We start from the raw sequence: 12608 nt of genomic DNA on the forward strand, positions 1-12608 counted from the left end.
GGCCTTTAACTCTGGTGATTCTATGAAAAAGAAATAACAGAATAATAAATAATCAGTTTTATCAACCCCAAACAGTCATAAACCAGGTTTCAAAAAAAACCCATGAGATTGGCTTAAAAATCATGAGATTAAATATAATAAACATTGGATTCTTTTTATTTGCCTCCTGACTTCTGAGCTTTTGTGGCACAGTCAGGTTGTCGTCATGCTTTTCTCTGCCGTCAGGAAGGTGAGCAACTTAGCTTTCATTAAAAACAAAACCAAAAAAGAGTGAGATTCTCTCCAAATCACATGCTCCCATGAATGAGGCTTTTAATGAACTCCCCCCCCGAACATCCTGAGATTTACAAGAAAATCGCAAGAGTCCCACTGCTTGAATATTTATTATCGTTACAGTGAAATTTGTTTTAGAAAAGCAAGGCTAATGCAAACAACTAACATGGCTAAGGTTAAGGCCCAGCTCCACTTTTCCCAGCAGAGCCTGTTTGTTTTGCTTAAGCAGCTGGCTGACTGTTTAAGGAGGCTGAGTATATAAACTCCTACTAAGTGGGGGAGACGGGGGAGTCAGGAAATCAGCTCCACTGGAGAACATTACTGGGTGCTTTGCTCTTCTCTTCTGGCCAGGATGATGTCCCTCTTGCGGTTTCTATAGGGTACAGAGAAACTACAACTCCCAGGCGCCCTTGCGGCAACAAAGAGAGGGACGGAGCGGAGGTGATTTTTTTATACTAATTTATTAATCAAACCCATCAGCCTGCAGCCCAGGCTCCATCACCTCAGCCACCCAGCCAAGGGGGCACCGAATAAGGATGACAACTAAACGCACCATCACGCTTTACTCCAACCCCCCAGCTCCTCTCCTGGTGCATTCTGGGAATTGTAGTCCATCTCGTCGCACAGCTGGCTTGGGCAGCCACTTGGGAGAACTACCACTCCCAGAACGCCATGCGACAGAGCAGATCTGTTGCTGTTTAAAAAAAAACCCAACCACTCTTTGATGTCTACTTTACTCGGCTGCTGCTTTAATTTTGGCTCTGAACCACCCTCAGCCCCCTTCCTCCCCACCAGCCTTTCGCTTGTTTTCATCTGAAATCTATCGTGGAGGCGGAAGGGAGAATACTTCTGGGGATTAAGGGGTTAAAAAGAACAGCTTTGTGGAGAGGATGGGAAATCACCCATGCACCATCTCCCCACTCCAACTCCACCCACCCTGAGTGGAGCAGGGACTTCCTGTGACAGTTCATTTCCTGGTTGGATGGAGCTGGAGGAGAGGTGGGGGGTTGGAGTCAGATCAGCCCTGTAATGGTCTCTGGTTATCAGCTGCTGTTCGCTTCCTTTAAGTGGCAATGTTACCTTATAACCATGTTCCAGCCAAGGCCAACAGAGAGGTTGCAGCAATGGTAACACTGTGGCCAAGCTGTTAGCTCCAGCCTATTTGCAGCAAAGCGCTGGGACAGCCGCCCCTTTAGCACCTAGGTGTGTGTGTGGGTTACATGGATTTATTATCTGCCCAGGAAGAGGTATACATCATGTGTCTATAGTCAACTGCTTGTAATGCTTTTGGGGGCTGGGTGATTAAGGGCAAGATTTTGTGAGTTTATATTTAGGGGAATGGTGGGAACATCTGATGAGGGTTTTATTAATTTTTCTGATTATTTGCCAAGGGTTTGTAATCGTTTATCCTTCTTTGTTTTTATGTGATTCTTACAGGTCTAAATCTGACCAGCTCTGCCTGCCAGGAGGGAAAAAAAGCATCTGCCCTACTTAAAACAAACAAATCACCACTAGCAGTGGATTATTTTTTATTGGCTGGAATCAAGAAGGAGGGGAGGGATTGGACCTTGACAACAACATCACCTTTAATCATAATACAATTATTTCTCTGGAGAGATGAAGAAGTTTTTTGACTCTCGTCGAGATCAGGGCGGTTCTGGCCCTGGTTCTGGTGCCAGTGGAGGAAGTGGCAGTAATACAGTGGCAGGGAGTGGGTACATTGGCAGGGTGTTCCATATTGGGAGATACCAGGTGATGGTGGATGAAGTGCTGGCTGAAGGTAAGATTGCAATGTCTTTATTTTTCCTTTTGAAAGCTGTTCCATTTACTGTGAAGAGAGAGGCTGAGGCCTTTCTTTAATAATCCTTCCAACCCTCAAAATTTCATTGTCCTGGAGGGGTTTGGGATCCGATAGCATTTACAGCTGACAGCTTTTCTGTTTTTCAGATATGTAAATCAGTTGTGGGTAGTGCTGATTGTTTTTAGAAATCTAAAAGGAGAGTATAAAAACAGCAGGGACTAGATTTTTTTCCCAGCTCGAAACTTGGAATGCTTTAAGAACAAAAATCATGGTCCATTATAGTGGGGGAACACTGCACCTATAAACAATGGAAAGCAATGGTCTTTCCTCCTAACTTTCTTCAGTTAGATTCCTCCTTTCCTACTTTAGTCAGGAGGATACACTGGAGTAAATGTCCCCCCTTGTTTATAGTGCATATTTTACAGATGGAGTAGGGCAAACTGCTGGTTGGGGTATGGGATTGTCTATGTATGTGGGGCTACTGCAAAGAAAACTAGGATCCAGATTACATGTTTGGATTGTAAAGTGCTTTTTTTTTTTTAAAAAAAGGGGGGAACCCCCAGTAAGGGCTTGAAATCCTAAAGGTGATTCTAAACTAGATGTAAAGTGCTTGTAACATAGAAAGCTGATGGGGTGTGTGTGTGTATAATTTTATGTTTATCACTATTACTTTATCTGGAGCACTGCTGCTGTAACTAGAATGTTGTGTGTCCTATGCTTAGGCACTAACAGAACCTTCTGAATGTTTCTCACTAGTAACCTTACCCTCGACCTTCAGAATAATGCTGCCTTCCCCTAGACTTATTCATAGGCCATCCTTTGCTCAACATCCTCTGAATTTTCAATCAGAGCAGTGTTTTGTTAATTGTACGGGGTTCTGCAAATGAATTGCCGGGAAATGGGTTAATAGGGAGAAGGAAGGTGGTGCATCAGAAGTGAGTGGAAGGGGGGCCTATGCCAGCTCAGAGAGCCCTGGAAGGGACAGTGTATTTCCTAGGTCCTGTCTCCTCCCCACCTTTTCACTGTGGTGTCTTGGAAATCTATAATCATCTCTTCAAGTCCTGGTTGATCTGTAGCTTCTTACCTGAGGGTGAGTGAAAGGCTGATTGTGGTGCAGGCTCGCCATTGACTATGAGATGGGGAGGAGGCCAAAATGTATCATCCAGAACAACCCACAGACTGGTAGCAAGGGTGATTTTGCTCTAGCTTGGTGAGGCACTAACTTGAAATATATGGTCTGTATCTGTCTTAGTCTATTTTTTTTTTTTTAAGGCTCTGTTTGCAGTGGGAGCCCGGGAACTGGGCTAACTACCACCTGGTCCTGCTGTCATTACACACACAGCCTAAAACTTGCTCTCTAGCCTCATCCCTGTAACACAGGGGAAAAATAGACTTCTTTGCTGATGAATAATCACTGTTGGCAAGTCCTGCCCAGGATGCTGATAGCAGCCTGAAGAAAGCTTCCATGCTCCTGGAACCTCTCGTGATCAGCCCTGATGAATTGTATTTGTATGCATTTCAGTTAATCTGTCTTGTAGCCCATGCTTAAGAGCTCTGGGATGGAGGGAAAAAGAGAGGATTTCCCCCTTGCCATGCTATCCTGATACCCCTGTTCCTGTGCAGAATAACCTATTGCTGGCACTCCTTTGTGAATGAGTGCTTGTGTGCTGAGAGCAAGGCTCAGGATTTAAGGACTCCTGGGTTCTAAACATGGCTTAGTGGCTAGGGATGGGACTGGGACCCAGGATTTGATTCCTGGTCCTGAGTCTGCTGTCGACCTGTTTGCACAAGTAAACTTGGCACAACTAAGCCTGTAAAATAGGTCTGATACATGCCTTGGAGCAAAGCTACAGGGATGTGAGAGGAGTGAAGTCAGTTCTTCTGTTGGATGCTGGTGCCTTGGTTCCTTCCCTCAAATGGGCCCATTGCTACAACTGGTCAAAAATCCCTAAGGATGCTGAGAGCATCTCCTTTTTAGTGCATATTTTAAAGGCCTTGCTGTTCACCAGCCCACTTAATGGGGCATTGGGCTAGTGGCCCTAGAGATCATGCTGCTATGGGGAAAATAGAGATCACCCTCCCTAAACAGAGGGTACAGCTGAGGAAATCTGGGTCACTTGGGAGGCAGCATAGATCAAACATGCTGCGGCTTTACATTTTTCCTGCCTGCTGGCATTGCATTCAGTGTGCCACTGCAATGCTCAATCAGGGGTGTTAAGGAAGCGAGTTGCATTGGCAGCACTAGGGATCTGGAGAGCAGCCTAGGAACCTGGGCCTTGAGCTGGTGCAATCTGGATCCATCTCGGATGGAAAGCATGCTTGTACCCATATGATACTGGTTGCGTGTGCTCGCTTGGCAATTTTGAAAGAATGAGCCCAGAGGCCGCCTCCTTCTCTGCTAGAGGAAGAAATCCATTAGGTGGTACTTTCCAAGTGGAGATGAACTAAGATGTTGGCTGGAGTAAGAATACAGCCTTCCCTACCCATTGCTTAACTAAGGATGTCAAGTTGGTGAGGTGGCACAAGGCATAGAAAGTGAAAAGCAAGATGGAATTTTTGCAAAAGTGACGAATTATAGTCTGAAATAATGAAGGGTGGGTGGGTGTACACGCCTTGCAAACTCAAGGAACTAGTTTAACCAGCACTGTTGGAATTCAAATGGCAGGAGACTTCCCTCTGCTTAGTGGGACTTTTTAGTTGCCCTCTCTGGATCCTGCTGAACAAACTCCGCTGAGGATGACTTATCCCTGGCGCATAAAGGGACTCAGGAAGAGACAGTACTTTGGAATGCACCCAATGGCAGATATTTCCAAACACTATTTTTTTTCTGCCCCGCCCCCACCCCGAACCCCAATCCACCATAAAAATGAGTGTGTTCCTTTCCGTATACAAATTCTGTTTGGAAGCTTGTTTTCCTGCAACAGAGTCTTGGTTTTTTTTAATTTGGGAGTAAGATAGATGGGGTCAGGAATTTGGATGATGATAGAGTACTACTACAAATACCTCTGCATTCTATGGTTAAAGTGAATTTAAAGGATGACTTTTTCAGTCACTCTAGGAATAGGGTTGCCAATTTTGGTTGGATGTATTCCTGAAGGTTTCATCACATGACATCATCTTTAAAGATTAATCTTTAATTCCTGGAGACTCCAGGGTAATACTGGAGGGTTGGCAACAATATCTATGAACAGCCATCTTTCTTTAATCCAAATGAGGTGTTGGGCCCAGTTTTTTAAGAGACTTTCTCCACCAAAGTTCAAAGGGTTAGATACTTCAGAAGGCTAATGCTGTTTCTTTTGGAACCCTTCACGGCCTAATTTGAAATGAGTGAGATCAGAATATCTCTCCTAAAGTTGATGAGCATTTTTTGCCACTGATGTTCATGAAGCCAGAATTTCTCCATAGATGGATCACAAATGGCAGCTAATGAGTCTCACTAGTATCCTGTTATCAAAAAAAAAAAAAAAGACAGTAGAATCAAGTGCAGTTCATCTCTGCTTCTAAGACTGGAGCTAAACGTAATGGAGATATGACTGTAATGGGAGAGGGTTGGGATGGTAGAAACATGTTTAAAAGGGAGTAACAGAGACTTGGAAAGAAATTCGTGTCTGTGCTACTTGTGCCTCAGATTGTGAGTGTCCTGCTTGTACCTAATGGCTTCAGTTACCAAGGGCCATATTCTGTGCTGTTACCCCTGTGTAACAGAGGGCTGAATTTGGCCAAAGATGTATGTGCATATTGGCAGGTTCATGTCATCATAGCTAACCTCCCACTTGTCCTTGGCTGCTTTTAGTCTAATGTTAGAGGCGACATTTCTTCCCATTCTATGCACGTCTGCTTTTTAAAACTTCTGTGTGTTGATTTATTTTCCTTTCTAAAACTGATTGATTTTTATAAAAGCAGGCCAACTCTTCCGAGTAACGCAACAGTTTTTGGGCTCTTCACTCAAATTTTGCAGCCACTTCTGGTGAGAGTGAATGATATAAATTAGATTTTCCTCACCAAAGTGCAGGTACTAACATTCAGCGATAAGGAATATAATACCTATGGAAATGTGCTGTTGCAACAATTGAGTGTAGACTTCGCAGGTTTTGTATTTTACTAGATTTTAGAGAAACAAACCCCACAAAAGGATATTTTGTTGCTTTTCACCTTTAAAATCTCTCTATAGAGAAGAGCTTTGTAACTTCTCAAGCACCATTGTGCAAGTAGCATAGACTCCCCCTTATTCAGTTTAGACATCCTGTCTTGGATGAAGTTTTTTGAAGACTTGAGCAGAAATTAAAGTAAAGCCCAACTATTTCTGATTGAGACTATTTGTTGTCTGGTATTCAGAGTTAGCTGAATTTGGGTGTTTTTGGATTGCAAACTAATCCCTTTATCTACCTGAAGTGGGAAACATGCCTGCCTTTGTATATGTACAGTATGGGAAGCAGTGTGGTTGAGTGGATGGGGCGTTGGCTGGTGTCTGTTCTAGTGAACAGCCTTTTGAACTTTGATACCATGAGCTAGAAGTTTGTGACACGAGATGGACATTCTCTCTCTCTCTCTTCCCCCCCCCCCCAACCCCCCGCACCAGGCGTGAAAGAACTACAAAACTCTAGTGAATATGTAACTCCAGGAGCTTGGGGACTCTCAGGTGGCTTGTTGGATGAATTTTACAAGAGCTTAGTGTTTCTTTGCTTTTAGCACAACTTGCTGTGGCCACTGGCAATCCCTAGATATAGTCAGGGTGTTAGGGGAGGTGCTAACGGACTTAACTGCAGAAGGCGTTCTAAGCAAGATTTTCTGTGCACCATGCTGGTGGAAAGGTGCTTGTCAGCCCTGGAGACTGAAATTCTCTCTTCCCTCGTGTTTATATAGTACCTAGCAAAATGGGATCTGTCCCTGCCTGCAGGTATATGGGATCTTGGGGAGCAATTACCACACAGGTGGGGTGCCAATTTCTTTATTAACGGGAAAAGGAAGTGGTGGGAATTTAACAATGAAATACGATGGGATGGGGTGTATAGGGTGTTTACAATAGACAATGATGGGGGGGGGTTCTTCTTATCGAACAGTGTAGGGAGTTCTAACAGTGAGGTACAGTAAGTGGGGTTCAGCACAATGGGATACAGTACAGTCAATAAGCGTATCAAAAAGAAATGCAAAATAAAATGGTAGCTTCTATATAAAATAGTCAACAATCTTAGATAGAATGTATTAAGTGGTTAGTGGCCTTATACACAATGTAATACAATGGTATCAATGCAAATACAAAGTATATCAGAAAAGTGGAAGCAACCAATGGGGTGTTATAATTACAAGTAAAATGTGAATATAAGTGAACTTATGCAATGTAACCGTATAAAAGAAAAGTAATGACTTAACTTGTGAGGCTAGGATAGCAGATAATCTGTCAAGGAACAGGAGGGGGGGAGTGTATGATTAGTGGCAACTGATGAGAGGAGAGTGTGGCTGGAAGCAGCAGAGAGACTCTGAAGCCCTGCAGGGTAGGGACAATGAAGCAGCGTGATGGTGATCTTCGGTAGGGGAGGGGCAGCGGAGAAGTGTAAAAAAGGGCTAGAGAGAGGTTTAAGCAACAAGTGGACACCAAAAACAAAGGAGAAAAAAGCGGCCAAGGGTTTGGGAAGTTTCACAGGGGGAGAAGCAGCAAGGGGTTTGGGAACTTCGAAGGGTGATGCAGACACGGGAGGGGGGAGCAGCAAGGAGTTTGGGAGGTTCGGAGGGTGATGCGGACGCGGGGGGCGGGAAGCAGCAAGGAGTTGGGTAGTTCGGAGAGAGTGCAGATGCGGGGGAAAAAGCAGCAAAGGGTTATAACAGGGAGACACGGAGAAGCACACAGAGGGGGAGATTGGAGCGGGGGAAAAACAGACACAGGAAAGTTCAGGGAGAGATCGGGACAGCGGGAAGACGAATTTAAGCAGCAAAAACCTTATCTATCTTAACCGACTAGGCAAAACAACAAACAACACAATTCTAAGCAAAACTATAACAAGCAACTATACGGAGCAACAAAACAGTAAACTATAACAAGGCAGGTGAACTTACAAGCTCTACAATTTTAACAAACTATGACTTATTAAACTAAAAAAACCAAAACCTATGGTGCACCTTATGCTATGGGGAAGTCACAGAGGGCAGAGTGGTATGTGCCCAGGATACAGCTCCCAAGGAAGCCAAGGGATGGTGGCTGAAGCCAAGGGATACAGCTGAAAGCAGGGAGCCCCGAGGCAAAGTCGACAGGAGCAGAGCTTAGCAGTGGCACAAACTTATTTTTAGCAGCAAAGCGCCGTGGAGTTTAAGAGAGGTTTTAAGACACAGACCAAGGTTTAGCTTGAGTCTGTGTGCTAGGGAAACAGAGCCAGCAGCTAAAGTAATAAAATAAAAGTAGGGAAAGTTTCACAGAGGGATTCTTACCAGTCCCCAAGGCAGCAGCAAAGGCAGAAGCAGCAGCAAGGAGGGCTCGGTACAGCCTCAATAATCAGGAGATCTCTCAGGCAGCAATTTGTTCTTCGTGGTGGGGGTTCAAAAAATGGGGGTACACTCAAAAAATAAAACGAGAGCGGAGAAAGGAACCCCAGAACCCCTGGCTGATCAGACCAGGCAGCAATGCAGGAACCTTTCTGATGCTGGTTTCAAAAATGTCTGTTTTTAAAGGCAAACTCAGGCAGTTTCCCACCAGTAATCCTGATAGGCTCCCTCTGTCACAGGGGAGGAGGCACAGGGAAAAACCCCCAGGCAGGTGAGCACAGAAACATGTCTGGGCAGAGTCCTGTGCAATAGGTGACTCAAAAGCACAAGAGGCCTATGACTCATGCCCAGGATCTTAAAAACACAATAGGTCTTGCAGCTCTGGACATTGCCTGCCCTACACCGAGCCCAGATTCAACGAGGTGATAACAGGACTAACCCTTTGAACAGGGCAGTGGTCCCATTTAGCATGCAGCACAAGTGGCCATCCCTTTGAGAAGGGCAATGGCTCTTGTTAAACAACTCAAGGGGCCCTCCCTTTGAGAAGGGCAGTGGCACTGGTAAGCAACTTAACAGCCAGGGAAGGGCGGTCACAGGAGGAGAACAAAAACAAAATGGAGTATGGGGACAGCTGTAAGAAACAAAATGGAACAGACAGGATCCAGCTTGTAGTTGGGACTATTGGGTGCTATGTAATATACATATGAGATGCTCTATTTACCTATTGAATAGGCCAGGGGTTCTCAAACTAGAACCTTTCAGGGGGTCGTGAGGTTATTACAGGGTGAGTCACGAGCTGTCAGCCTCTACCCCAAACCTCGCTTTGCTTCCAGCATTTATAATGGTGTTTAAATATAAATTAAAAGCACTTTTTAATTCAAGGAGGGGGTCACACTCCAGAGGCTAGCTATGTGAATGGAGTCACCAGTACAAAAGTTTGAGAGCCACTGGAATAGGCCCGGCATGAGTAGTGGCAAGGCAAGTTTCCCTTCTGCCCCTCCCCCCCAGGCACAACAGTGTACCACTTCCTCTTTGGGGAAGAACCCTTCCGGGCAAGATGGCACCACATCCTAGCCCATTCCATTCTTGGCTTCTGCAGCTTACAAGGGTGCCAGTTACTCCACTCCCTGAGGGGAGAGAGTACTCCAGTGTGGACACCTGGACCGGATTGAAAACACAAAACTCGCATGCCATAGACCTGCCAACAGAACTGCTCTAGGATGCAGCAGAGATGGGCTGGGTTTGACGTGGCAACCTACAAACGAAAGGATGCGTATCCCATTGCTCAGCTGTGACTGTCCCAAGTTCCCCTTTTAACCTGAGTAGGACACACTGCCCTCGTAATGTTGATATCCTTCAAACAAAACCAAAGTGGGTGGGGACACTCTTACCAGGAAGGCTGGCTGGAGTTGAAATCTGGCATTGCATGTATGCAGTGCTTCCACATTCCAGGCATGCCATTGTATTCATCACTGGTTAGTGATAGGTTCCAAACTGCTCAGGTATACTAAAGTAGCATCAGGGCTGGAAATTGGGTCTACGTTAAGTGAGGGTTTCCAATCCCCTGTAACTCTGGCTCAACTGTACAAAGTGGGGGCCTGACCCAGAGCCCACTGAAGTCGGTGGGAAGACTCCCATTGGCTTTAAATCAAGTCCTGCATGGGCTTCGAGCATGGTGCAGTTTTTCTTCGCTGAATGTAACCTGAAAGTGGAACCTCCATCTGACAAGCCCCTTACCAGCTCTTGAACGGAATTGCTAATTGGAGGGGGTAAACATGGCTTAGCAGGCAGACTGTGAATCGGAAATCTAAGGTTCTCTTCCCAGCTGCTGATTCGCTGCAATGCTTTGGGGGCATGGGCTAACCATTCGACCTCATTTTGCAGATGAGTAGATGAGGTCTGACAATGTTTGCCTGCCCATATGGGTGTTGTGAGGCATAATTAATATTTGTAATAAGCTTGGGTATCTTTGATGAAAGAAGTTTTATATAAGCACAAGTACTGATTAACGCTAAGCCTTTGCTAATAATGGAAGGTAACAGAATAAATAACATGACCAGTGTAGCATGACCTCATTGCTGGATGGGGACAGATCCTTTGGATATGTGTAAGAAACCTATTTATCTTTTGAGCCTGGGATTGGCTACTGCACTTGTTTGGGGGTGGCGAAGGGAAGAATAATACGACACTAGAACAGCTAATGAGGTGGTAGGTTTCTTGCTTCTGATACTGGCAGGGAAGCATTGGCAAGATCAAAGGGGAAACCTGTTCCACGGGTGACTGGCACATCTCTGGGGTTCTCAGGCTTCCTCCTTACAGTCTGGCCTCTCTCTTGTGGCAGGCACAATAGTTACCTCTAGATGAAGTATGAAACAGATTAGTAGCTGTCTTCAGTTTATAGCTGGAAACCAGGAGCAGGCCTACACAGCTCTCCGTTGACCTAGGACCACATATAGGGTCCCTATCTGAGCACTGCATGAATATGATTAAACTCATCCTCCTACATGCCTATGAGGTGGGGGAGTATTATCCACAGACACGCAGATGAAGCGACTTCTCTAAGGTTGCACAGGAAGCCAATGGTCAAATCAGGAATCAAAGCTGGGTCTCCTGAGTCCTAGTCCAGGGCCTTCTCCACAAGACCATCCTAGTTCTCCTGTTATGTTCTGTGCACTATAATGTGGAAGTCACTGGAATATCTTGCAGGAGCAGAGCCTCCTGCTGACCTCTGGCCAAACCCCAGTACTGTTAAAGTAAGGAGCGTTAAAACTCCTCTGGAATAATATGCTCTTTGGTAGCTGGCTTCCATCAGATCACTTTGAAAACAAATTAAGTACTGGTGATGAGAATGAGCATGTAGGTGAAAAGCAGCAGCTGAGAGCTCCTCATTCTTTGTACTCCCATCTACATGGGCTTTAGTGCTTGAATCTGGTCTTCTGCTGAGGAAAGGTGGCTGCCTCTACCCACTCCTATCCTCTCCTGTAAGGAGAGGTGTCTCTGTAAACGGTTCCCAAGAAGAAAGGCAAGCATGTGCCTCTGACTCATTTGTACCTACATATAGTACTGCTGGGTATTTCGGAAACGCTCGTGCTACTTAATTAAACGCAGACAGACTTTTACAGATCACTCTCAATAGTTTCATGAGCAGTTTGCAGAACTCTGAGGGTTGACTTTTGAACAAGGCTTCCCTACATCTCACATGGTTCTCACAGCCAAAAGGTTCTTCATGCAATTGCTGCCTGCATCACAAGGTTACAATAGAGTTATTAAGACCACAATCTTAAACAAAATCGCAACTCATGAGTCAACAGCAGACACAAGTGTATTTAGTGACTAGGCAAGATTTCCTACAGATCCATTTTATTCTATTGTGGCAGTGATGACCTTTTGGAAATAGAATCTTAAGAGGGCTTTCTGCTTTCAAAGCACCTTACAAGCGGTCAGTAACGCATCCTCAAGTTATGCCTGGGAAGGGAAATATAAGTTATCTCCATTTTACAAGTGGCAGTTGGAGGCAGAGTGGTGAGGGAACGTATCCATGCTCCTGCAGAGAATTAGATCCAGAGTCAAAGGCAGGAATTCAGATGGTTAAATACAAAAACAAATGCTAAAAGCATAGAGAAACAGGCTTATAGGTGTATTGTTGACATCAGGACAGAAGCATGCAAACATTAAGGATCTTGTTCATGGAGTTTCTTTTGGAATGTGTTTTTCTGGGAAGAGGTAGAGAGAGAAAGCAATAGATTTAGCTATGCCTTAGCATTTTATGCTACCACTCATCACCATAGTTTCAGAGTGCCTTCCGTGTAAAATAGTAAAGTCCGTGGTGGAGTTCATGAAATCTCTGGCACTTGTCTCTTTATGGGGTCAAAAGTCTGCTTGGAATAGGGTTTGGGATTTTTATTTTTTGATTAGTAGCGATAATGGCGTAGAAGGGAATATCAGCATTATGAGTGTCATTTTTATGAGGAAAGTTTTAAAGTGATTTCCTAAATGTGACAGAGGCCCATTGATGCCTTCCTCCAGTGTGACTTGTGAAGAATAACTGATGCCTGGTAAG

General features: G+C 44.9%; 1 protein-coding gene across 20 annotated transcripts in view; it reads left to right on the forward strand.

Annotated features, from left to right (window-relative positions):
* Positions 1 to 1010: 1010 nt before the first annotated feature.
* Positions 1011 to 12608, forward strand: part of AAK1 (AP2 associated kinase 1) — a 143715-nt gene continuing 132117 nt past the window's right edge. For 6 of the 20 annotated variants that reach the window (XM_030551955.1, XM_030551961.1, XM_030551960.1 and 3 more), the window contains exons 1-2: positions 1012 to 1520; positions 1711 to 2053. In XM_030551955.1, the coding sequence (XP_030407815.1) occupies positions 1891 to 2053 (163 nt within the window). In that variant the 5' untranslated portion in view covers positions 1012 to 1520; positions 1711 to 1890. Of the gene's footprint in view, positions 1521 to 1710; positions 2054 to 12608 lie in introns of all 20 variants that reach the window. The other 14 variants (XM_030551959.1, XM_030551958.1, XM_030551963.1 and 11 more) reach the window with 8 other exon arrangements.

Source organism: Gopherus evgoodei, chromosome 2, assembly GCF_007399415.2.
Source record: "Gopherus evgoodei ecotype Sinaloan lineage chromosome 2, rGopEvg1_v1.p, whole genome shotgun sequence".
Taxonomy (NCBI): Eukaryota; Metazoa; Chordata; order Testudines; family Testudinidae; genus Gopherus; species Gopherus evgoodei.